The 26,371-nt window shown below is 42.1% G+C and overlaps 2 protein-coding genes and 1 long non-coding RNA gene across 21 annotated transcripts; 2 read left to right on the plus strand and 1 right to left on the minus strand.

Moving 5' to 3' along the window:
* The first annotated feature begins 1,116 nt into the window (after positions 1–1,116).
* Positions 1,117–16,162, plus strand: LOC116925406 (serine/threonine-protein kinase WNK3). 2 transcript variants are annotated; one of them, XM_045175425.1, is made up of 12 exons: positions 1,117–1,346; positions 1,522–2,568; positions 6,492–6,664; positions 6,732–6,852; positions 6,942–7,199; positions 7,354–7,442; positions 7,555–7,786; positions 7,923–8,168; positions 8,236–10,341; positions 10,403–10,984; positions 11,205–13,029; positions 13,467–16,162. In XM_045175425.1, the coding sequence occupies exons 2-12, from the start codon at positions 1,561–1,563 to the stop codon at positions 13,898–13,900; spliced, it is 7,074 nt and encodes a 2,357-aa protein (XP_045031360.1). In that variant the 5' UTR covers positions 1,117–1,346; positions 1,522–1,560; the 3' UTR covers positions 13,901–16,162. The 2 variants fall into 2 exon arrangements, with proteins under 2 accessions (XP_045031360.1, XP_045031361.1); XM_045175426.1 differs by having other exon boundaries at positions 1,117–2,568; positions 10,403–10,708.
* A 1,613-nt stretch (positions 16,163–17,775) lies between these two features.
* LOC116925441 (alcohol dehydrogenase class-3) lies at positions 17,776–19,891 on the minus strand. Its single transcript, XM_032932153.2, has 10 exons — positions 19,730–19,891; positions 19,337–19,580; positions 19,171–19,268; positions 18,990–19,112; positions 18,792–18,915; positions 18,582–18,674; positions 18,384–18,514; positions 18,183–18,318; positions 17,985–18,123; positions 17,776–17,914 (listed from the first exon to the last, which is right to left on the minus strand). The coding sequence occupies exons 1-10, from the start codon at positions 19,748–19,750 to the stop codon at positions 17,890–17,892; spliced, it is 1,134 nt and encodes a 377-aa protein (XP_032788044.2). The 5' UTR covers positions 19,751–19,891; the 3' UTR covers positions 17,776–17,889.
* A 195-nt stretch (positions 19,892–20,086) lies between these two features.
* Positions 20,087–23,984, plus strand: LOC116925470. 18 transcript variants are annotated; one of them, XR_006648225.1, is made up of 10 exons: positions 20,089–20,241; positions 20,362–20,494; positions 20,558–20,680; positions 20,724–20,961; positions 21,064–21,267; positions 21,343–21,456; positions 21,581–21,711; positions 21,840–22,047; positions 22,103–23,408; positions 23,486–23,719. It is a non-coding gene; the product is annotated as an uncharacterized LOC116925470 (long non-coding RNA). The 18 variants fall into 18 exon arrangements; XR_006648227.1 differs by having other exon boundaries at positions 20,090–20,241; positions 20,362–20,453; XR_006648223.1 differs by adding an exon at positions 23,725–23,984 and having other exon boundaries at positions 20,099–20,494; positions 23,486–23,624.
* The last annotated feature ends 2,387 nt before the right edge of the window (positions 23,985–26,371 follow it).

The raw sequence follows: 26,371 nt of genomic DNA on the forward strand, positions 1-26,371 counted from the left end.
CGTGCGGAAACTTTCGGGAAACCTTTGAGCGCCAAATAAAAAGAATGAAAAATCGAAATAAAACACGAGAATCTCAGCTGCTATTGGCTCGACGCGTATCTCAAGGCTATATCGTTCCATAGTTCGTCAGTCACCTGATCCTGGGGACTTGAGAAAAAAAAAGGGTCGTTATTATTGACACAACAAGCCATTGCCAGTCGTCTACATCTGGCGCCCGCCCGACTGGCGTGTGTGTGTAGACTACTGGAATCGGAATGGCACTTTACTCCGTCGAGATGCAGTGACGGGCAGCTGTGTAGCTATCTTTAAGAAAAAGTGTGAATGTTTTGTTACTAATAGAGGACCGTGAGTATGGCTTATTGTTTAATGAGAGAAGGGGGGATTCGGCGAAATGTTTTCTGTATTCAGACAAGCCGTTGGTGATTCAACGGAAGACTGAGTATTTGGTATTTCGCGAGGCCGTGAGGCTATGTCGTTTATTTTGGCCAATCGGTTTTTGTTGGTGTGCACGTAGCAAGAAGCAAAATTGTTTTTGCGATGACCTTGGCTAGCGACAATCAATCCTCTCATCTATTTGCACGCGTGACGTAACGCCAAACGCCAATAATACCGGGGATATATGCACTTGAGAGTCAACGCAAACGCATATTTTGGCGCATAGGGAAAAACAACAAAAACCTTGAATTGGAACACTCAAGGTGATGGCTGGAGCTGTACAATCCGCATATCGCGCTCGGGAGGAAAAATTAAAAGTTTTTCGCGGAAGTCTGTGCGGCCACCCCAAGAGACCACCAAAAAAACAAAGCAAAACACTTTTCTTTCCTTTATTGTTTTGGTGTTCATGATTGAGTCTGAAACCTTTGATCCGTTATTTATCGACCAGACAGTACCGGTTATTATCTGATTAGTTTTTATTTATTTTTCCCTGGAAATCGAGACGTTTCCGCTTATTTTTCCAACCCCCCAGGGCAGCCCCAGGGACAATTTCTTCTTCAAGGACATCTGCTATGTTCTACGACCGTTAGATGGCGTTGAGGTCGCGACTGGCTAAATCTGAAACCGACACATTTTTATCTATGTGCTTTTACTGCCGTCTGGTGCTAAAGCAGACTGTGGGAGACTGGGTAAAGGTACAGACATTCGTGAGGGCAGGAGCACTTGGCTGTTTGCCTCTGTGAGAACTGTACGTAAAGCTAGTGAGAGAGAGACGAAAAAAAAAAAAAAAAGAGGTGGAGTTGTGTGTGTCCATGGTCGAAATTTTCCGTCGTCACACGTAAAAACACAATCTGATAAATGGACCAACTGGAAACATTGCAAGTTACAGTTTCGATGCCGTAATCCACGAAGTAAGTGGTATGAGTGAGCTTCCGTTCGTTAGTGAAATATTTTGTTTGTGTTTTGACGTTTTCGTGGAATTCTGCCCACTTCCTTCCCTCGCTATAGTAAAAAAAGACTATGCAGAACGACTTCGAATTTACAACCCACTATAACAATCATTGTGTGCTCCTTTTCTTGATTTAGTGCTTAGTGAGAAAGCAGCCTGTGCATAGTGCCATCAAGATGCCGAGAACTAAAGCTATCATGCCTAATAGGATAGCCACAAAAGCAAGAGAAGAGTCTGAAAAAGGACTTGGGGAAATATTGGGCCCCTCTACTCACACTCGTCAGATGAACAACACCATAAGAAATGTCTTCCAGACTCAATGCCAGTATGATGAACCAAGCCATAAGCTGGTATTGGGAGGCAGAAGCCCCAGTCAGAGCCCTTCACGCAGCAGCAGCAGCTTCCTCCACAACAGAAATTCTGCTTCCAGGCCCCCGATCAAGACCAACAGCAGAGAACACCTGGCTTCCGTTTCACCCAGGTCCGCCAACAACACACAATCCAACAATACTCCATTAAGTAGGATGGAGCAGTCTTGGCCCCCACCTTCTACTATTCCTGGAAAGCCTGGGCCTTCAAAAAGTGTGGAAGCCCTCAACCGTCAAGTCAAAGTTGTGCATACCACCAAGGTTTCCAAAATCCCATCACACACTGTTTCAACCAGACCCAGAGTTGGTATTCTCAACAAAGTGAAGAGGCAGAGCAGTATGTCAGAGTCAAGCCCAGCATCTTCCAATAAAGCAGAGGAGATCGCACCAGCCAGCAGTAAATTGGCCACAGATCTGATAAACCTCTCCATCTCAAAGACGCTTTGCCATCAAGAATCAACTGACCAAGACTCTGAGCCAGTCACCAGTCAAATCAAGTCAACTGAGTTGGAGCCTGTCACTCTTCAAACGCAGCCCGAAATTAAAGAGGAAAACGAGAAGAAGAACAGCCTCGAAACGATTACCAAAACGGATCCGCCACCAATTGGAGGTGGTCATCGGGAAAACGGTCACGAGAAAGAGGAGGAGAGTGATGAGACTCACGCAACTGAAGACAACGAAGAACAGGCAGTGGCCACGTCACCGGACGAACGTTTCCTCAAATTCGAGGAGGAAATTGGTCGTGGCAGTTTCAAGACCGTCTATCGAGGGCTTGACACGCAAACGGGAGTTTCGGTCGCCTGGTGCGAACTGCAGGTAAAACTTAGCCGACTATCGATTGTAGGTTTATTGTCCAATCCAGTAAAGGGGGAAAAAAAGAGAGATAGAAAGAAACACGAAACCGGGTAATGTGAAACTTTTGCCATTGCAACGTCGTTCGGAAAAGTTGTCGACCTTTGTCACGGATCAGAATAGACGATCCATCACAGTTTTCCTGGGTTGTCTCACTTCCGGCTACTCCTCCTCGTATTAAATAAAAAATTCAAACGACTGACTCGTCGTCTCGTTATGACGTGGTCGAAAGGGTTGGTTCATGTTTTTAAGTGTCTACCACCAGCGTCTAGCGGCCTTGGATGCACATCGATGCCCTTCGCATTTTCTTCCCGGTTCCAAAAAGACTTTTTTGTTGTTGTCTATTTTCAAATGAGTTATTTTTGTGGGTGGGGTAGTCAGTTAGGATCGCTCCAAGCTTTCGTCTCTTGACTTAAAGAATTTTCAATGTTTTTGAAGAGAACTCAAAACTGAACCTGATAGGCGTCGATAACGACACGCGTTTAAAAAAAAAAAACAAGACATTTTTCTTAGGTTGTTGGCGTCTTCTGCTCGCTCTATCTCAAATAATCGCTCCAGTGTTAGAACAACTCCTGAAGGCCTCTGGTTAGAGTTCTTCGTTTTATTGTTCTTCTTCTTCTTCTTCCTCAAGTTCTCCTCGTGTGTTTTTCATTATTTCTCTTTTCCACTTCTATACCAAGGTCGTCCTTGGCTTTTTGGTCCGTTTTTATTGTGTCTCTTTCTCACTCATTCCAATAGCTGTGGTCTTTCTAAAAGAGTACCGTTTGTCCATTTTTTGTTTTGTTTTGTACTTGGTAAATACTCCGAGACAGGCCCATGACAAACTCGTTTTGTTTTTTTCCTGCTGTGTAGTCTGTTTTTTTTTGGCTCTGGCCAAAAGTCGGTTCATTTGGAAATGAAGCCGACAGCAAAAATTGAACCAAAATAAGTCTGTAGGACAGAGAAGGTACCGTGTCGCCTTGTCTGTGTCCTGAATCGATCCAGCAAAGCCAGACAGACAACGACCACGAAGTGACTTAATCTTATGCGGGAGTTCTACTTCTTTTTTTTTTTTTTTCCCGTGTGCCTCTTCGCAATCATCCTCACTCCCGCGCTACTTGGTTTTGCTTTGATGCTGAGGTTACATCAAATGATTGTAATAAGCGGTGAACGTATTTGATGCTGGAAAGTAGAACCGAGATCGATTGGTCAATAACCAGGAAAAGGATCAATTCATTTGTACGTGTGTGTGATGTACTTGGCTCTCGAGTTATGGCCGTGTCCGTCTCCGATGACTTTACTTTTGGCCGAATCAAATTGTAGGTTTTAAGTAAAGGAAACGGCTCATTTGTACCGTCTGATGACGTCCTCTATTCTCCTTCCCGCTAGTAGTCGCAAAAAATGGAATTGATCTTAGTAAATATTAAACGTGGAAAAGATTAAGTACGTACGATGGCGGTACCATGTCGTGCCCACCACTGCAACGCGCACTAAGGAGAAAACCCGCCTGCGGTCCTGACATTGACCGCATTTTCCCGAATTTTTGCGCTCCTTCCCCTTCTCTTTGGGTTTTTTCCCTTCACGAAATCTTCTCCTTTTCTGATAGACGAAGAGAAAACAAAGAAGTAAATTTTTTTCTTCTTCTATTTAAATCGCTTGATTGGATTCGTAACGAAAGGATGTTTGGACGGATTGGCTTAATTCGCTTGATTTGTCTTTCGTGTTTTTTTTTTTTTAACATCACATACCACTGACATGTTTTTTTTTCCCCTTCCTCCTGTTCCCGATCTATGTTACTGCGTATTGGCGTGTGTTTTCATGTTTTCACGGGCTGCGTCAAACATACCGAACGAGGCTTTGCATTGATGAAAGTGGGTAGGTAGGTTGGTTCCTCGCATTCCTCACACATCAATGTCAATTCCGTTGTTGCTTCATCTTCAAGGCGAATTTCAGCTTTTATAGGACGAATATGTAGAATTGAGGTTTTTTTTTTTGATTTAAATAACGTCCTGTTTTTCCGTGAAAAATGATAAATTAATTCTTGTTATTGTTAATGAAATGCGATCGAGACCTCGCGTGAAATTGAATGCTCAGCAATTTTTGTTTCGTTAGATTCGCATCCTCTCCTTTTTTTCTCTATCATTTCAATTGTTGTTTGTTATTACCGACACGAGGCGTTTAACGCACATGCAAGACGTGTTTGACTTACCGTCGTCCTTGACGTATGTTTTTATCTTATTTCGGCAACGTTTGGTGAATCGAACATCCGCACAGCGATAAAACACGGAGAGTTTTGTTCATTCAATTAACATTTCTCTTTGTGACGATTGATAACTTTGCGTGAGTAACCGATAAAAGCCAGTTCAAGGAGGGTCATTTTGAATGTTCGATTGTGGAAGCACAAGAATGTTGACATTCTTATCGACATACTGTCGTCTAGCGGATGACGTCATTGATACATTACGTAAAACAAGCGACAAAATGGATTGAATACAGTCATGAAAAATTGCGCAGCATTATCACGATTGTGTCCGCTTGTTCGATTGCGCCATTGAATTCCGTTTCCTAACGATGAGCTGCATTCCATGAGATGAGCATGCATAAGTTTTAATGTCTTCTTCATCCCGCACAATGCGATTTGTTTTTGTTTTCCTGTGTGAACTCGCATCAACCTTGACCGTCGAAAACTGAATTGTTTATTCACGTAATTCGCGATAGCAATAAGCTTGTTTTTTTCGTGTCTGTGTGTGCGTAGTTGTAATCACACCGATGGGTATCATATTTAATTTTCCTTTTTATGCTGACGCGACACACTGCCAGGTCGTTCCTTATCCGATTCGTTTGGGGGTCAACTTTCATTCAGCCGATACCAAAGACGGGCAGAGTAGGAGAGGCTCGAACGAAGCAAACTAAATTCGGGTCCTGCACGAAAAAGATTGATTACCATCTCACGTTTCCGTTTGAATGATGTCATGTGGGCTTTTTCTTCACTCTTTTTTTGCACCCCAAGGTTCATACCCCTTAAATAGACACTGTTAGCAGCAGCAGCAGCATGCATTGGTAGTCATTGTGTGTAGTAAATTAATTATTTAGATTAAGGAATGCGTGTCAAGGTGTTTTGTTCTCATAACTATGAGTCAGGTGGTTTTTTTTTTGTGTGTTTTGGCACATCCTTTAGTGCCTGCAGTGCTGCACATGCTCTGCGTCAGATAGAATTTCAGGTTCAATTCCTTCCTTTTTCTTCCGGTTTTATTCCTCGTCTCGCTCAATCGGTCATTTCCTGTCGCATGCGCTTAAACAACACACACGCGCGGACGTAATCCTGTTTATACTTTGCCCGTTTTTTTGGCGAAGGGCATTCGCCAACGTTCAGCCTTGCGTCGAGTTCGCAATTTGGGCTAGAGCGCATTTTATCTGCGTCATTCGATCGATATGATAAAAAAGAAAATCATGCGAGGGGAAAAAGCAATTGAAGCTCTAACAATAGGATCAAGTGATGCTTTCTTTACTCCCATCACACGTCCTTCTAGAATCATTTCCCGTTTATCGAGTTTCATAATCTGCGCCGCTCTCAGACTTTAAGAGAAAGTGTACCGCTTGATTGCGTTGGCGCCAGTCCTTTCCAGTTCTTTGGATGCTAGAAAGTTTTGTGCAGGTTCTTAATTTTAATTTTTTTTTCGATACGTCATCCGTTGCGAAAATTCTGGTCTATATGGCCGGTTGAACACGCATGACTGTAGCAGCGAATATAGTTGTATCTTGTTGCCTGTTGCGTCATCATGAATAAACAACTTGAACCTGAAGATGTGCACTTGGCAGATCGGCTATTTGCCAACGCGAGACTTTGGCAACATTCTACACACACGCTCACGGTGTTTTAATTTTGTTGTTCTATTGTCTATTTGCAGGAGAAGAAGTTGAACAAATCCGAGAGGCAAAGATTTCGCGAAGAGGCTGAGATGCTCAAAGGTCTACAGCATCCCAACATTGTGAGATTCTACGACTATTGGGAAGTGGCTCTGACCAAGCGCAAGTATATCGTCCTCGTCACTGAACTCATGACATCTGGAACACTCAAAACGTACATACGATTTTTAACTGTCAATCTCATATTCAGTTAAAAATTGAATAAAAACAAACAAACACAGGTATCTGAGGCGTTTCAAAAAAATTAATCTGAAAGTACTCAAGTCATGGTGCCGTCAGATCCTCAAAGGCCTTTATTTCTTGCACTCGAGAACGCCCAACATCATCCATCGTGATTTGAAGGTAATCCTTTTAAAAATGCTGTCAATTTGGTTTTTTTTTTTTTGCTGACTCTTACATTTTCTTTTTTTTTCCCGCTTGGCGCGTGATAGTGTGACAACATCTTTATCACGGGTACGACTGGCTGCGTGAAAATAGGCGACTTGGGGTTAGCCACGTTGAAGAATCGCTCGTTTGCCAAATCAGTGATTGGCACTCCTGAATTCATGGCTCCCGAAATGTATGAAGAGCACTATGACGAAGGCGTTGACGTCTACGCTTTTGGCATGTGCATGCTGGAAATGGCCACCAGCGAGTACCCGTACAGCGAATGCATGGGACCGGCTCAGATCTATAAGAAAGTCATCAGCGTAAGTCTTTATTGGATACCGTCCCATCTGTTTTCATGTTCCTCATGTCTCTCTCTCTCTCTCCCCCTCTATTTTACAATTCCCAGAGGGATTTTCGCTTCCCTTCCATCCGACATGAATTAACTTCTTGAATGTGTATTTTTATGACATGCAGGGAGTGCGACCACAGAGTTTCGATAAGGTCGAGAGCAGTGAGATTCGTGATATTATCGACCGTTGCACGCGTCTGCGCAAGGACGAAAGGTGCGTCACATTTTTTTTATTTTCGTTTTCGTTTCTCATTGGGATGGATTTAGAATTTCTAATATTCTTTCGTCATTGGGTGTTTTGTTTTGCAAAAAAAAAAAATATATAGACCGAGTGTCAAGGATTTATTAAACGATACCGAGTTCTTTGCCGAAGAAACTGGTCTGAAGGTGGAAGTGGTGTCGCGCGACGAGGCGGTGGCCAGCACCAGTGAAAGTGTCCAATTCCGGTTGCGCGTCCTCGATCCAAAGAAAAGGCGCGACAAGCACAAGGAGAACGAGGCCATCCAGTTCGAGTTCAACGTGGTGACGGACGATGCCGACAAACTCGCCCAGGATATGGTTGGTTTCGTTCGTTTATCACGTGCACCGATTTCGCCTGCCGTCTTTTAGGCTATCGCCAATTTACGGTTATTTGTTTCTTTCAAAGTTACGTCACTGACTTAATGCGTCGTTTCTCTTTTTTTGCATTGCAAAGCATTCGGACGGCATCCTGATGGAGGAGGATGTCAAAGTGCTGGCCAAACTGCTGAGAAGTCAAGTGCAGCAATTGATCAAGGAACGGGATGAACGCGAAGAGATTCGGAGACAGAATCACGTTGCTTCCCAACAGCAAGCGCCGACTGTAGTTGTTGTACAACCTCCCCCTCAGGTGGTGCAGCCAGTGATTCAGCAGCCGGTCATCCAACAACCAGTCATCCAGCAGCCGCAAGCTACTCCTATGGTAATTGAACGTTTAATTTGAATTGATGCATTTGATTTTTAACTCTGTGATTGGCTGTTTTCCGTAGGATCAGACCATGTCGATCCAACAGCAGCAGCAGCAACAACAACAGCAGCAACCTGCTCCTGTGCCACAGCCATTGATGCAGCAGCAACAACAACAGCCAATGTTGCCGAATCAGCAATTGCCTTTAGCTATGGCTACAGGTTTGGTTACTCCGCCGCAGCAGCACGTCATTCAACAACAGCACGTTATCCAACAACAACAACATTTGATTCCACAGCAAGTGGCAGCTAACCAACAACAATTGACGGTCCAGGCGATACAGAACCAAATCCACCAGCAGCAGCAAACGCTACACCAGGTCAATCAGCAGATCCAGCAACAACAACAGCAGCTGCAGCAAGTGAATCAACAAATCCAGCAGCAGCAAACGGTGCAGATCCAGCAACAACTCTTGCAGCATCAACAACATTTGTTGAATCAACCCATGGCGTCTGCCCAGCAAATGGAGCACCAGGGTTTCACGCAACCGCAGCAACAACAGCACTACCAACAACAGCAATCCGCAGAAGTGCCTGCTCAGTATTTCGTTCCGGCAGAATTGCCCGTCTTCCAGCAACAGCCGCAACAACAAACTTACAGCCAATACCAAACGACGGAAGCTCAACCTTACGCTCAGTCGGTTCCTCAGCAACAACAGCCCGTCCGTCAGATGGTGAACTACGTGCAACAACAACCGATCGATCAGGCGCAAGTCCATTGCGCCGCTGCCGAGTCCATGGCGTTCCCTGTCCAGCAACAGCAAGTGACAGCTCCGCAGTATGCCCAACAGGTTGTTTATCTGCAACAACCCATTCAGCAGATGGTCCAGCAACCCGTCGAACAGGCAGCCTATATCCATCTGCCTCCTGTTCAACCTTCAATCCAACCTGCGCAAGAGCAGATGTCGTACGTTCAGCAATCTGCAGTCCAGCAGGTGGTGGATCCTTCCAATTACCCGCAGCCAACTCAAGAACAAATGGCCTACATCCCGCAGGCATTGCCGCAAGTTGCCCAGCAACCGATGCAACAGACTCAGGATCAGATGGCGTACATCCATCAATCTGTACCCCAAGTGATGCAACAATCTCAAGATCAGATGGCGTACATCCAACAGACGGTTCCTCAACACTCAGTTGCCCAGCAACCGATCCAGCAAACTCAAGATCAGATGGCATACGTCCAGCAAGTTGGCCACCAAATTGTTGATCAGACAACGTACGCTCAGCAACCGATCCAGCAATGTGTATCGGAGCAACCAACCTACCTTCCTCCACCACCAGTCATCCAGCAGGTGCCGCTGACGCAATCGGCCATCATTCAACCGAATGTTGTTCAACCCGTTGGCCAGCCAATTGTTGATCAAACAGCCTATCTTCAACAGCAGCCGATTCATCAGCTGCAACACATGGAACAGCCCGCGTACATCCAAGCAGCACCTCACCCTGTCGATCAGTACGTTCCAGCCACGTACCAATTGCCTCAGCCAACGCTGGAACAGCAACCGGCATACGTTCAACCCGTGCAGCCCGAACTCGTCCGCAAGCAGTCTGGCCTTTGTCAACAACAACTGGAAGCGGCGTCAACCGCCTACCTCCTGGAGAAATTAGATTCCCATCCGGGCCAAGTGACTCAAGGGGAATCGCAAATAGCCGCCGCTGTGGTGGACATGCAATTGCAAAACCCAGTTTTGCAAGCCGTTGTCAATGATTCGGTGCCGGCAATCAATCGTTCTGGTACCCCAGAGCCTGTGGCGCAATGCTGTTGTAGCGACGTGTACACGACCGACTCGTGCGGTGAATCATCCGCAGCCGAATCGGTCGACACGGTTGCCTCAGCTGCCAGCGCTACTGCTAGCGCCGCTAGCGGCAGTAACGCCACCGTGACGGCAGGTGAGAAGCGTCTCGGCCGTCGGTTGACCAATAAACGTCGCCGGACGGCTGAACGTGGCCCTCGACTTTCTGTTTTGAGTGTCCAGGGTTCCGTGGTCGAATGTCAGGTGGAGACGATGAAACAGGAGACGGTGACATTCAAATTCGATCAGGCTGACACGGTTCCGGCCGATGTGGCCAACAATCTGATCAAACATCGTCTGCTGAGCGAACAGCACGCTGACATATTCATCGAACAGGTATTTATTTTACATTTTGAATATTTTGAATATTCAAACAATTAATTATTATTACATTTAGGTGGAGGATATTCTGCGACAGTTGAAAGAGAATCCAGATGTCCTACCTGTCGTTTCTTTACCTCCAGCGAAGCCAGCTGCTGATTCGCTCTCGCCCAACCGAACAGGAACTACGACGACAGCCGCATCCAGCGTTGCCACCGGTTCTGTCGACAGTGTCGATACAAATAGCAAAGGTCCGCAAGGATCGTTAGGTGATGTCCAGCAAGCAGTCGCTGCTCCAACCCTTCCAGTCGTGGCTTCGGCTGTCCCTCTAGCGGCCGGATTGCATCTTCATTCGCGTTCAGCCAGTTTGGATGGCAGCGATGTATGTCACACGGCACCGACCGACTCGGCCGTCTCTGCAGTCTCAGCTGCGCTTGCTACTACTCAATCCCAAACAACACAACCACCCAACCTTGCCCCGCTTAGTATTTCTAATCCTGGCATAGCTGTCACCGTAGACGGTGCTACTCCGCCAGTCGTAGCCATTCCCGCTCCTCAATTTCCCACAATCGCTTCTCATCCAACACCCGCCCCTGCTGACGCAGCTCCTCCTCCTGTCGGTGGGTTAGTTGAACCCACTGAAACAGTAACGCCCAAGGTATTTAATTCATTAGCGCCTTTTATCGCAAAAAAAAAAATTAAAAGCTTTTTATTTGTAGCTTAGTTAATTGTCTTTTTTAACGTCATTTTGATTATCTATCGTTTGTTTGTTGTTTGTTTTTTTTTACCAAGTTCCAGGTTTCTTCCAAACTTCTTTTGTTTATCTATAGAAATTTAATTGTTTGTTTTATTTCTTGTGGTCTCGATAATTTTTACAGGTTCGCAAGGTATCACGATTCTTGGTCAAAACCATTTCCGCTCCTTTGCCCGTTTTGGATCCAGCAGCACCTGCCGCTCAATCAACTGTTTTAGACGCGCCGTTACCGACACCGCCCGCAGCAACGCCGATTCCGGCTCTGGCAGTTACTTCGGAGCTTCTTCCAACTGATTTGCCTGCGGGAGCTATTCAAAAATGCGAATTGCCTCCAGTGGTCGTCGGACAAGAGTCCAACATGCCCGTCGGTCAAACAGCTCCGTGCGCTGCCGCAAACGTGGCCGGAAATGATTTAGGTGCCGCTTTTGTGACGGTCGCTTTGAGCATCAACATCACATCGAATGGTATCTACGCGACGAGCCGATGTAGCAGTCCAGCACGTGTTCCCAATAACAACAATGCTTCCGGCGATCAATCCATGGGTGTCAGCACCGCCTCCGTCCCATTGAAACTTTGCATTGCCGAGGCGAATGCCGCTGGATCGCGGCCTGCCGCAGGTAACAGTTTGCCGACATCGCAACCACCTACCCCGCAAACTTGCCCCACGATGGATACGTACTTGATGGACCTACAGCATAAATTGGCTTCGCTATCCATGACCAATAACAATCCGAATCCTTCCGCTCATCTGCAGCAACAGCATCAGAATTACTCGCCCGAATCCACGCAACAACTTCCGTCTCCTTCGTCATCCACCAAGGAAGGTACACCTTTGCTGGAACCCGTTTTTCACCCTTCGGTGGTTGTCGATCAGGTGGATCAAGCGACAGAGAACAACAGGCCAGCTCAACAACAACAGCGCAAAGTTTTGCCGTCTACCATCGACATCCACGATTTGCATTCGGAGTTGTCCAAATTACATTCGCAGGGACCCGGTCATCCTCCATCGTTGCTGAAAGCCAAAGAAGCTTTGAATCCTTGTCCGACGGAAGCGTTGGCAACAGTAGCATCCAGCGCAGCGAATCCGGTTGTCCAGCCAGCAACTGCGAGCAATCCACCTGAAGTTGTTGACGAAGCCCCTCCGGATAAGACTGTGATTAAACCGATTCCGGTTAGTGTTGGACCATCGGTGACTCCAGTAGCTTCCGCACCTACCACCACCACCAAAGAGCAGAAGAGCAGCCAAACGGAGCCTGAGCTTAGCGTTGCCCAGCAACCGCAGCAGCAACGCAAATTATCACTTCCTCCACCGGTTCCACCTGGTGAGCGTCGAATCTCGCGCTTTTGCGTCAGTCTGGTTGACGAGAAACAACGGACAGCCGCTAGCGGACTGCCGGAAGAAGCTAACAAAGATCCAGAATTGAGGGAATTGTTGTTGCGTCACGAACAGGAAAAGAAAGCTTTGATCCGGAAGCACGAAGAAGAATTGGCTGCTTTCCACGCCCGGAGGAAACAGCAGTCAGCTGTTCAGCAACAATCACAGCCACATCCTTTGCAGCGACAAGAAGCCACAGAAGGTTCCAGGACACCTTCTCCAGGTGCCAGTTGTAATCCCGATTTCGGAGAAGGGCGTGGTTTGCCCACGCAGAACAGCAACGCAACAGCCGCTGCTAATGGGGCCAGTGGTCCAGTCCCCAATCCGACGCGCAGTTCGTCTCCTGGAACGCCGACGCGTCAGACGAAAACCTTCACCGACGATTTGCTGCGACTCGTTCAAGATTTGGGCAGTAAACCTGGAGCGGAGAAGAGTAAAAAAGCCGGAGGAGAAGGTGTTGAGAAAGCGCCGACGCTGAATCAACTGAGGGCCGGCGCTAATGGAGGCGCTGCCGCCAGTCTTCAACAACAGCAGCAGCAACAACAACAACATCATTCGCTGACTCAAACTGCTGGTATCTTTACACCACCAACCTGATCCCTTTAATCCTTGCGGTAAAGCCAAAACAAAAATCCGTGTTACTTTCGGTGGATCGTTTTTGAACGCGATCCGAATTTGATTTCGCGTGCCGTTGATGAGGAAGCGTTCCAAGACCATAATGGGTGACACATAAACATTAATTATTCGTTTCCAAATAATTCTCGGAATCTCTCCTCTGGCTTATTCCTTTGTTATTTTTAATTTTTTTTTTGCTTGGGCTTGATTACCGGTAGTTAACACCAGTACGCAAAATCAATCACTACTTCCTTTCCCTATAAGCTTTTCTATCTTTATTTTTGAATATCGGAGGCTTCTTGTACCTTTACATTTAAATTTTAAGTTGAATTTTGTTTAGTTGTTATGGGAAATGAAAAATCAGGAAGGCAGTCTAGCTTCCATTGTGCTTGGCAGGACTGAGTTTCGGCCGGCCTTTCGGTGGTGTCTTGTCGCCCGTGCCGTCCACCAGCTCTATGTCGAGTCTCTGCGGCCAACAGTCCATCTTCTCTCCCATCCATCTGCCGTATGTTCCTCATACGTCTGCCAGTTCGGCCTCTGTTGCACAACAGTCGGGCGGACCCTGTTTCAACCACATGGGCAGAGCTTCCAGCCACCCGATCAACATTCAACCCAACTCCCTGTCTTCAGTCATCGGTTCCCCGCCGTCAGTGCCGCTTTTGGCCAGCACAGCAGCAGCAGCAGCAGCAGCAGCATCTTCCTCTTCGTCTTGCTCGTCGGCATCGACGTCGGCAATGGCCGGTTTTAGTTTTAACACTCCGGCCGGCAGTCCCCTGCGTTCCCCACCGCTAAGACTCAGCTCCAAAGATAGCAGATCTTCTTCGCCCTAAAAACGAAAACAAAAAAACAAGTAAATAGATTTATTAGTTGGGAAGGGGGAGGCAGCGTGAGATAAAAGAAAGTCAGTTCAGTTTTCTTTAATTTTACCCTTCGCCCAACAAACACATAAAAACAAGTAATTAAATAAGGGATGTAAGATTACACTTTAATTTTTTTTAAAGGTTATTAATTATTATTTTTTTTTTTTCGTCAAAACCAAATTAACGAATGGCAAGCATGTCATTAATTTCTTTTCCTACCATCAAAATATATATATTTTTTTTTTTTTCTGTTTGTTTATCGATCCGCGTAGCACTGGGTGTTTACTGATTTTTTGTCGCTTCCTTTCCGAATTCCAATCTATTTTTTAAAAAACAAATTTAATCTTATTGGGTTTTCTATTTTGCCCTCTCCGAATTTTGTCGTTTGTGTTGTGTGGTTTGTGTGTGTGTGTGTGTGTGAATGTACGCGATTGTTCTGCGCGCGGTACCAAGTCACTGCTGTGATATAAAAATGGAAAACAGAGACAGAGAAAGCGAGACGAAGGTGATTCTTCATGCGGGATTTTGTGTGTGTGTGTGTGTGTGTCTGAGAAAAGAAAGACGACGGAAAGCACGAAACGGAAATCCCTTCCCCTCCTCAGTGTCTATCCTGATGACTACCGTGCGTTAAAAGTCTCTTTAACGACCGTGCGTGATGGAAGTCTCTCTCTTTTTCTTCTTCTCCCCCTAAAATCCCTTTCAATTCCTTCGCTTCGTTTATGAAATTTCCACGCCTCTTTCGAACGAATCAAACGATCCACACAAAATATTTTGATTACACTTTAAACGCTATTCTTTTTCTTGTCATATTTTGGATGCATCGAGGATAAATCGAATTATTTCTTCCCCCGCCCCCCCTATCAGATTAAACAGTAATGCAACAAAAAGAACAATTTTTTTTTTTCTTTTCTAGATTAAGAAAAATAAAAGTCCCATGCTAAAATGAAACAAGGAAAATATTTGAAAAGAAAGAAAATACCCGTTAAACTATTTTTTCCTTATTCATTTTGCCTTCCTTCCTTTATTGGGTTCCGCCCTGATTTTTGGTCACGGTCATTTATGTTCGATCACGAATGACAATGTTTTTCTTCTTAACAGACATATTTGCAGAACAAAGACAACACCACATGCTTGACTTGTGCCGTTGGGAGCTAGTTGATTTTTTGATTGCAAAATTTAGATACGACACAAAAAAGAAAAGAAAAAAAACAAAAACAAAATTTATCCCGGAAATATTTGACGTGCTTCCGCTATCGGCTTTTTCTTTCCTCTGCCTGATATTTTTCTTCTTCCTTCCTTATTATTATTATTTTTTTAAAATCTTGCTATATTTGAACTGTGTGCCCCTCGCCCGTAAATATTATCGTTGGTGCCTTTATTTTCTTTTACAATTACTTGCGGCGGTATTTTGCAATCGAATACGTGATATCAAAAAACATTTTCTTTCCCCCTCTGTGGACGTGTCCAGAAGTGATACGAAAAGATTAAGAAACGTATTCTTTCTTCTGTACGATTATTATAAGAGAAAAGGGGCGGAATAAGAGGTCTGTGGAGCAATCTCACATTGTATATCTATGTCTGTTGCTTGTATACATATGCCGTGCTGGAATCGTGTCAAAAAAAAGCAGAGAGAGATGGCGAAAAAAAAAGAAAACAAGCAGACGAAAAGAAAATGGAAACAGTCTTCTGTCTTGTTGTGAACCTCGTGAAATCGTTAGGGCTCCCGCGAAATTTGATGATGATGGAATATTACTGGACTAGTCACGCGTGACCGACATTTTGGAGGGCTGTATTCTTTTCGTTGGAAATGTTTTCTCCTTCCGCCCCCCCCCCTATATTATATACTAGGGTATTATATACACATCTTTTTCTTGTAGAGCGAATATATTGTTTGTAATTCGCTTATTGAATTCTCTTTTCAGTTTTTATGAGTGATGCAAAATGATAAGTGATCTTTTGTGTCGCTTTTTTTTTTTTATGCAAACAGATTTTCTTTTTTTCTTTAATGTAGTTGATGCCGAAAATTGAAAAAGAAAAGTCGCTCCCCGTCTGTTCGAGTCCTTGCCAGCTTGAAGCCATTTTTACACGGTTGTGTGTGTAGATGAAAAACTCGTATAAACATTTGTAATATTTCGTTTTTTTTCTTTAATTACTGCTATAGGGGAGGCCTCTTGTATTGCTCTCGTTCCTGACTTTCCATAACACTCGAAATACATAGAACTTAAAAAAGAACAAGAAACAAATCCTGTGTTCGGTTGACTGATCACTGGACAGTTTTAGATTCTTTATTTTATTTTATTTTCTATTTATTTTTTACACTCAAAGTGTCACGCACAGCACCAATGTCATTGGCCTTGGAATTATTTTGGATCTTCGTATTCAGACGGTTTTCTCTTTTTTATGGTGGTGCCAGCAGACGACAGACACGAACTATTTATAAACAAAACTCATTAACTCGAGATGTTTTCTCGAAGACTGTTAAAATGACGGTTTCTGGACTTGACGCCATGGAATCTAAAAGGTAATAATACAACATTCCTTTCCGTAGTTTTTAAAATCTGTATCGTTGTCCAGTGCTATTATTTAAGTATTTGTTTGCGGGATTGACATTTTCCCATGTTTTATGAACAGCAGTGAACTATTCAAAAGGTGTAACCAATATGTAAAAGCTACATGGAACTTTTCAAGGCAAATAAGTTTTATGACAGGACCCCAAACTAGTTTAAATTGATTTAGATTGCAAATAAGCTGCCAGTCTTGACATGTCATCACTCCAAGCAATTCACGGAATACTGACTCATACACTTGCCTCAAAAACACCCATGTCAGTCTAAAAAGTAATAGTTGTGAAAATGCAAATGACTTAAGAACCAAACTAGATTGGTAAAAAACCCAGTTCTGTTGGTTATTCCTCCTGTTTTTTTTGGCAGACTTGCATCACTTTGAAAATTGCTTGGGAATAGTATGCATGCTAAACCATCTGAAAAGGGAGGAAAAAGAAGAAAGAAAACTACCTCTGACACTTTCTTGTTATCTTATATTTTTCAGAAACCATATCGGGACGAAACCACAGGCCCACATCACCGTTGTTTCTCAGTTGGAAAATAGAAAATTCTCATTTGTCAATCACAAGGTCGTACCAAAATTCTTAACCAGTTGAGTCAGCAGTCGATGCCGTGGTAAAGGATTGCCACGTGGTTTGAAAAAAAGGCAATTGATTCCCCCTTATTTTTTTTACCTCTTAGGATTTCTTGTCACGTTAGCTTAGGCTAAGTTAAAAGAATCTGCTTCTGTAATTGAATGTCTAATTTGCTTATTAATAGGAAACATATAAGTACTACAAGCTGGCCGTCTAACAAAATTTAGTAGAGCAGATTTTCCTACCGTTTGACTCATTGTTGGATTTTTCACTCGATGCGTGCATGACTTTACGTCTGTATTTTTCTGATGGAAATGCTGAAAAGGTAACCGATAATGAGGTATGTAGAGTCTAAAGGGAGTCATGTCGTTCGTTTCATGTTTTTCCCTCCCTAAAATTCGAGATTGGGTAGCATTCCCTAGTAGGCTTAGTTTGATACCTTTTTTATGCACCAGTATGACTATCATTTAAGTTTCTTATGAAGATTTCGTTGGCCTAATAATGTAAAAATTGAGTTTGTTTTTTTCAATGATTATGTTCAATAGTTCCCTTCGAAATCGAGAAACATTGGACAAGATACGTCAATTTAAAAGCTTACTAGACTGAGACTTTTATAAGTATTTTCTTTCTATAAAAATCGCTTTACTGAGAAGTTGTGAACATGAAAAACGAAGAAAGCTTATCAAAGACAACATTTTACTTCGAATTTGTTAGAATATTTGTATTGATATACACATGTAACCCAGAGTAAACATTAACCAGTACTAGATTTTTTTAAGCTTGAGACTTGGAGGCGGATTTCGTCTGATTTCCTCGATTGTTAAAAATGAACCACCGAACGGATGCTATGCAGAACAAGTACAACCAGTTAACCATCAAATGTACATAAACATGTTTAAATCACAATCGCCTTACCTTTGACCAGAATGCATCAAGTGGAACGCATTGTTGATCTCCTCGAAAGGAACATCATGAGAAACAAATTCATCTACTTTAACTTTTTTATTCATGTAATCCTCAACGAGACGAGGAACACTGTCACGAGACTTCCAACCTAATTCCCTCAAATGCCAAGTTAAAATAGGCCATTAAATGACGAACGCTAAATTTTACCTCCGAAAGCTGTTCCCTTCCAGACACGACCAGTAACTAATTGAAAAGGTCGTGTCGAAATTTCTTGTCCGGATGCCGCAACTCCGATAATAACAGAAACTCCCCAACCTCTATGGCAAGACTCTAATGCAGCTCTCTTTAATCATAGGTTGGTTATTGTTAAGAAATGATTCAGGAAAAATCTGTTTCAAAAATGTGTACCATGCACGCCACGTTTCCAATACACTCAAAAGAATAGTCGACTCCACCATCAGACATTTCTATCAGCACGGTTTGAATCGGCTTCTCGTGATCTTTAGGGTTGACGAATTCCGTAACCCCAAACTTCTTGGCTAAATATCATAAAATAATAACATCAAGTTATGCTTTCACCTCAAATTGTTAGGTAAGTTTGACTACCGAATTCAAACTTTGCTGGATTGATGTCGACACCGATAATTCGGCTAGCACCAGCTTGCTGACATCCCATGGCAACGGCCAAACCAACAGCACCTACGAAGAAATGGCAGTTAGGTAAATATTCCAACGTCAGCGTAAATTTTTAGGTTAGGTTGACGCTCAGCAATTTGACAGAAATTGCTAAGCCTACCTTTGATGGTTAAAACTAACCTAATCCCCAAATCGCTACCGTTGAGCCAGGTTCCACTCCAGCGGTGTTCAAAGCTGCTCCATATCCAGTCGAAATGCCACATCCTAAAAGACAGACCTTTTCAAGGGGTGCAACACTATTCACCTAGACATAAAGTTAAACTTTGTAAAATATTAAGCTAACGTTTCAAGTAAAAAATACTGACGTTCTAGGATTACCTTGGCAACTGAAATCTCGGCGCAGACTGTGTATTCGGAAAATGTAGAACATCCCATGAAGTGAAAAACATCTTTGCCTTTACATTTAAAACGAGTTGTTCCATCGGGCATTACTCCTTTACCCTACACAGGTAAGACATCCACATCACATTTATACTGATTATTGATGAATATAACTTACCTGGGTACCCCGAATTTTAACACAAAGATTTGTCTTGGAAGATTTGCAGAATTTGCATTCATAGCACTGTGGGGTGTAAAGGGGAATTACATGATCTCCTAAAAAATAAGTGTATAGTTATGAAGATCTGATAACTATCCAAGAATGAGGCTGAATCTAGATATACCAGGAGAAACAGATGTCACTCCTTCTCCAACACTCTCTACAATTCCACCACCTTCATGACCAAGAATGCAAGGGAAGATTCCTTCAGGATCATGACCATCTAAAGTGTAAGCATCTGTATGGCAGACACCAGTTGCCACAATCTTAATACGGACTTCTCCAGCTTGAGGTGGTGCCACTTCAACCGTTTCAAGGCTAAGGGGTTCCTTTGCTGCCCAGGCAACAGCAGCACGGCAGCTGATCATCTAATATCATGTGCAAAGGTAAGAGTAACTTGGAAGGATTTCTCTCCATTCTTCTTTTTATAATAACCATACTACAAGATTTCTTAATTTATACTAGTCTAATATTTACAAGGAATTATTTAAACAATACAAATAGATCAATCCTTTACTTTTCCAGTTGTTTCAGACATGCTAGATTGCGATATAACAATAAACCGAAGGTAAGGTATGGACTAAGACTAATAAAAATTATCAGCTTTGACTCGAGAAGTAAGTTAAATTCCGACGTCTGTCAAGTCAAAGTCTAGCCGGTCTGTAAACAAGAAACGCGCTGTTGCCGCATTATGATGTGCTGGTTCTTAAAATTTCTATAAACTATAAAAAAACCATTTGAATATTTAAATTTATCAAATATCAATATACTTCTGATTTCGTATTTTAAAATTATACTTTTGTTATAATACGAAATAGCTTCAAAAATACAACTTGACCTTCAAGAATGATTAGGCGCTTCCTTAAAATTGGCATTTGCTTCCTAAAATCTCCAAAGGGGTGGTCCGGTCTCCGGTGCCCCGGTGGTGTGATAAGTCTCGAACTCTCGAATTCTCGATCCTCCTGTGTTCTCTGATATCTGGTAAGTGTGCGTGAAAGCACACGTGGCGAGAGTTTTGTAGCTCAATACGTAAGTATCACATGTAAAATGAAATGTTGTCGAGATTAATAAAATCCAGAGAAGTTAAATTGGTCAAGATTATTCTAGTTGTCCTGATTTCTGAGTTAAAAAGTTTCAATTTTCTTTTAGTAATTGATTCTATACAGCAGACTATTATAGAATTTTGAGCTCAGCCTTATGGGAAACCTGGATTCTTTTGATACTCAATTTGACTTCCTGAAGTAATAAATATGTAACTTACATCATTACCCTTTTCAAACTGGTATCACAACTACATCCATTAATTTTATCTTCATTTTTTCAATTTTTTTTTTCTACGGGAAAGGATCATATTGAACACATACACCTCTAACTAATTTACATGAAGTTCTCACATGATTGATTGTCAGTTCTAAATTTGATAGCACATTTGGATATCAAGTTAGAATGTCGGGGAAGCAGTTACCTGGTAACATGTTGTTTTTTCTTTTTTTTCTGTTTTTTCTTTTTAGTTATTTCTTAGGCAACTGGCAAGGGAATGCCAACCTAAGCACTTTTGGGGCAGTCTCTCAGACTGTCTTGCCCTTGCATCATGTGTATCATTTTACATTTGTCTTTGCAAAGGTCTGATTACCTCTTTGTTTACTTGGTTGAAGAGACTTGGCTCATTTCTGGTTGGAATTCTTTTTAAGTATAATGGGGCAATTCAATAACCACAATCTGTTCTGGAATTGGTATGATGGAATTCTGGTATGATATTGCAAGTTTTTTCTTACAGAATGATCAGAATAACAAAAACATTAGAACAGTGACCAAAAGATGGAAATATGATGTTTATTTTCATGAATTTAGATAGATGCTAAGTGAAGAAAAACCAATAGCATTGATAGCTTATATGCCTGTTTGCAAATGCTAACAAACTCATTTTCAAAGAAGAGAAAATAAGGCATATAAGAACAAATATTGTTGGGTTACCCTGGAAGGAAGGATTTTGGTGTTTAATCTTCTGTTGGAATTTGGCATGCTACTGACAGTCAACATCTTCATCTCTCACAGGTATCTGCTTATCCTTCTCAACAAAATTCAGCATAATTGTTTTAATCATTTTTATTCACTTGTTTTAAATGCTAGAACCATATCACTCAGCAAGCAAAATCAGTTTGTGAGCTGATGACATCAGCTCTCACTGTAGAGGCGGATCTTGGAAGTTCTCCAGAGCTTACGTCAGCCGTAAAAGTGTTAAAGGTATTTTGAAAGTATGGTCAGTCATTTGAAGTATGGCTCCAGCCAGTTCTCTCTTTTGGCTTTTGAGTTCCTTAATGGCTCAGCCTCTTAATAATGTTCTATTTGTGCACCTTCTGCTGACTAGTGAAAAGAAAATGAGCCTTAGACACCTCACCACCTTGAATCTTCTACCTGGGTTTATCTACTAGCTATTGGTGCATTTCTTCATTTACTGGAAGTGTTGATATTAGGAGGCAGATATTATACGATTTCATGGTATGATATTCATCATCCTTCCATAACAAGATGAGTTAATTGATAGTAATTAGAATATGTAGTACATTTTCAATGAGATCTCTTGTTTGCTATTAGATTTCACATATCGTTCAATCCGTTTGGTGCAGGATTTGTCAAGTTACTTTCAACAACAGTCGACATACGGGAATAACGATGATATTAGCACAAGTGAATTTGCGCCCCGGTATTTGCTGCTGATCTTTCACACGTTCCCAGTCAACTATTGAGGGCTTACGCCAATTTAGTATGTCCTCCACATCAAATGAAGAGGTCTAGCTGAACTGGAATGGATATCCAATCATTTTTCGCCGACAAGTAGCCAATCCAGAAATTAATTATTGGTTTTGGGTGAAAGTTCATCCGTTGCCAGGTACTTTGACGACGACGGACTCTTCTTAGCTACCATCACACTAGTTGCGACTTGCGACGGATTCCGAGACAAACGCAAACCTTTTGCTCCACTTAGCCCATAACAACCGACAGCATTTAAGGAGCTCTAACAAGGACAGCTGCTCCGCTTCGCCGTGGAATAACAGCTACATGAAGACTGACCTGAGACAAGCTAGAGGTATCCGCTAAACGTTGGCCGAAGAAACGAAAAACAGGAAAGTAGAATGGTTTCTGATCTTGTTTACGATGAGATTGAACGCAATGCTGGTTGTGGCGGTGGCGATTTCTGCCCGTGCAGCAACAACCAACAAAATCATTGTAACGAGGCCCGACGGTCTTGCAATACGTGTCGAATTTAAGCGACGAAGATCGTTGTCGCTTGTCAGAACAGCAGTGACGTCAATCGCGAATAATTTTGTTCCAATAGTGACAGTCGGCCATTGATTTCCCTTTAGCATCAGCATCACAATACGGCCATCTTCACCACCAATTAAGCAGCCAAAGCCAGCCGGGCGATGGAGGACATTGGCATCCAAGTTTAAACCAATTTCACACTGCCTCCCAACATTCATATCCGTCACCCATTCACATGGGGTTTGAAGGGGCGCCGCGATACAGCCAGCGACCAGGCCAGGAGCCGCACTTGAACATGTACTCGTATTAACAAGAAACGGGCCTGACTGCCCTCAGTTTGAAGAACGGTGAGCCCATATTTGTGGATAGCGGCCTGGACTGGAACAGCAACAGAGTTCTGCCGTTCAATTCGCGGATTGCTGAACATGTTTGCAAAAAGACGAGAAGACGAAAAGAAAATAATGATCAAAAATTAGGGGAAGAATGTGTTGACTATGAGATGATTACCCTTGAAAAGACTTTATTTGCGCATGTGAGTAATCAGAGGCAAAAAGGAGAAATTTTCTTTTTTTTTCTTACTTTTTCCATTAGAAAGTGGGAAAGAAAGAAAACCCATTTAGAATTGACCGACGTGTTTTTTTAGTCAAATTTTATGTATATATAATTATATGTTAACTTATATATTTATGTGTGTCTAGAAAAGCAGAATGTATCATCCGTCGCCCCTAAATCTTCTCCTTTCCAATTGATTTCATTATTCCGTGTTGTAATTGTGTCGGCTCCTGTCTACTACAATTATGTCGATGAAGAAATAGTACAGGCTGACCCTAAGTGCAACAAAAGTTTTAGCCACAAATGTTTATCAACTCGTCTTGCAACTAGTAGTTGATATTCTAGGTTTTTAAATTGAAAATTGGAATCAACTGTTTGAGGTTAGTAAAGTTCATGCACTGAAAAGCAAGAATTGTACTGATGTAAATGTAACATCTATTTTCTTTGTGGGTTCCAGGCGGAAAAAATAGATTTCGTTATCCCTGGCAGGCGGAGGGCGCTAACATCTGCTATCGTCAAAATTGTCTATTCCCTTACGGCAGCTCTCCACGTACCAAAGTAGACAGGATATTTATTCTAAATCCCACAATGTCCTGGTACTAAATCGAAAGAAAAATTCTAGAAAGAACTTCACTGTATTAAGTAGATGTATCAGCAAAAATTTAATACTAACTTGTGTTTATTTCTTTAATGTAGAGTACGAATCATACTGAATTGGAATAGGATTTTGACTGAGGCTGGGTGCCGAAACAATGGATGGTAATTGGGAGCGCGATTGGAAATATCCATGTTTTATTAACGTTGTCTCATGTTACGGTATTTTACTTAAGACAAATTGAAGTGCATATATGGGCTCCCTTCTTTTCTGAAGCCCCGTTTCCCCTTGACTCATAATAAGCCCGTAGGGGGTCATGCCCCTACTGTACGGTATATATAAAAACAACATATATCGAGGTTTGGAGGGCTCTGGCCGGAAAGGGGACGTGGGGGTCCTCATAGTTCGATGAAATGCTAATGGAGGGCTATGTCGCTACCCACAAATCCGAACTAAAGGTTAATCGCTCCTGTAAAAATGTTCCAAATCTTCAGCTCTTCTTCCGGCTTCTCTTAGCCAAGCACTGGGTAATCTCCCCGGTGAGTCAATTGAGGCAGTGTCTCCCCCTGCCTTGGTTGACAGCAACTTTTGAAATGGTTATTTTGCCTTTTAAAAGTTGCAAAATGTTTCATTATGTGGAGAATTGTCAATACAAATTTTGTTTTACATTAAATTTAAAAAACTTGTCTTTCATATTTTCTTTGTATACATTGTACACATTCTATACATTTCTGACCTTTACAATTTTTTCTTTTAAGGATTGGAATTTTAACACTGCTGAGATGGCCACTGATGTGTAGATGCCTTTGAATTACCGCCTACGTAATTCCAATCCTGAAGTTGGTAGTTTGCTGTTTTACATATTTTAATCTCTAATTTACCTTAGTTTTATTTTGTAGTATAATTTAGTATTAAATTTTAGTACATATCGTTTAACATATGAATTGGAATATTATCATAGATTTTAATTTAACTCTCACGGGTATCGATCCCGAAACTTTCGGCGTGCATTGCCGATGCTCAACCATTGAGCCATGAGTTATATTTAATATAGCACTAATATAAGAAGGCTCGAAAAGATAATAAAGGTAATTTTTATAGCTCGTATATCTATATGCTAACCTGAAAAATATGTTTGCAAGGATTATAGCTCTGTGGTAAAACGCTGGTGTATGGATCGAAAGCTCTTGGGTTCAAAGCCCGTCAGGAGGCAGACAAAATGTCTTAACTAAAACGATTTCATATATGTTTCTATTATACTGATTTATTGTGGACACGCTAATAGGGAATAACTTAAATCATGCTACAAAAATTATTCTAAGTCCAAATTGGTTGCACTCAATAAAGACGAAAATCCTTTGATATTGTATATAAGACTTATAGCTCAGTGGTAAAGCACCGGCATAGTACGCTGAAGGTTAAGGGTTCGAATCTCAACTAAATCAAATGAGTTGTAGTAAATAAACAACAGTGGAAATTGATAGGAAATATATTACAATCCTAAAACCATTTAATATGGATGTGCAATATGATATGAATAATGATAGCAATATGAATGAGATATCTCGTCAGAGAATGCCAATGGTTAAAATCCATTGTAAAGTGTTCATGTAACATCTCAATCATTTACACTGATAAATCAAAATGAGTAATTTATTAAAATTTGTTATTGGATACTATGTTAGCCGTTGCCAAAATATCCGTCCCATTACTTCGTAATGGGGAAAGTTTCTCGACCCGACTTGCAGACGTGGAAGGTGGAGTCCTGGGAAGATCGGAAGCCCTGTACATCGGGAACCTCGGTAGGAATCGAACCACGGACCTTGGAGTTGCTAGGCCGATGCGATACCATCCTGGCAACCCCCCCTATATCCCCCCCATTGGTATTTGATCCCCTATGTACAACTTTGCACAGTTACTTTAATGTGTTGAAGACTTAGATTTTAACACAATATGTCTTATAGCTCAATGGTAGAGCGGTTGACCGAAGTACTCTATACCTTGGGTTCGAATCCCGTGAAGGATAAATGGATTTCTGTTAAACAGAATGATTCACAAATTATGGAATTCTAATAAATTGTTATTTTTGAATTTTTTGGCGTGAACGGGTATAAAGTTACTTGAACGCTTTACGACGGGATTTAACCATTGGTATATTATGCCGAGAGATCTCATAGTCTAAGATTAATTTAAGTATTTACAAGAATTTCAGTAAACTTTATCTGATGATTGTTGTAGTAATTATATTGACTCTTTTGGGATTTGAACCCTTAATCTTCAGCATACTATGCAGATGCTCTACCACTGAGCCATAAGTCACAGGATTTTCGTGTTTTTTGAGTTCAACCAATTTGGACTTAGAATAATTTTTGCAGCATGATTTAAGTTATTCCCTATTAGCATGTCCACAATAAATCAGTATAATACAAACATATAAGAATTCGTTTTTATTAAGACATTTTGTTTGCCTCCGGACGGGCTTTGAACCCAGGACCTTTCGATCCATACACCAGCGTTTTACCACAGAGCTATAATCCTTGCAAACATATTTTTCAGGTTAGCATATAGATATACGAGCTATAAAAATTACCTTTATTATCTTTTCGAGCCTTCTTATATTAGTGCTATGTTAAATATAACTCATGGCTCAATGGTTGAGCATCGGCAATGCACGCCGAAAGTTTCGGGATCGATACCCGTGAGAGTTAAATTAAAATCTATGATAATATTCCAATTCATCTGTTAAAC

The sequence above is a fragment of the Daphnia magna genome, linkage group LG6 (assembly GCF_020631705.1).
Source record: "Daphnia magna isolate NIES linkage group LG6, ASM2063170v1.1, whole genome shotgun sequence".
NCBI lineage: Eukaryota > Metazoa > Arthropoda > Branchiopoda > Diplostraca > Daphniidae > Daphnia > Daphnia magna.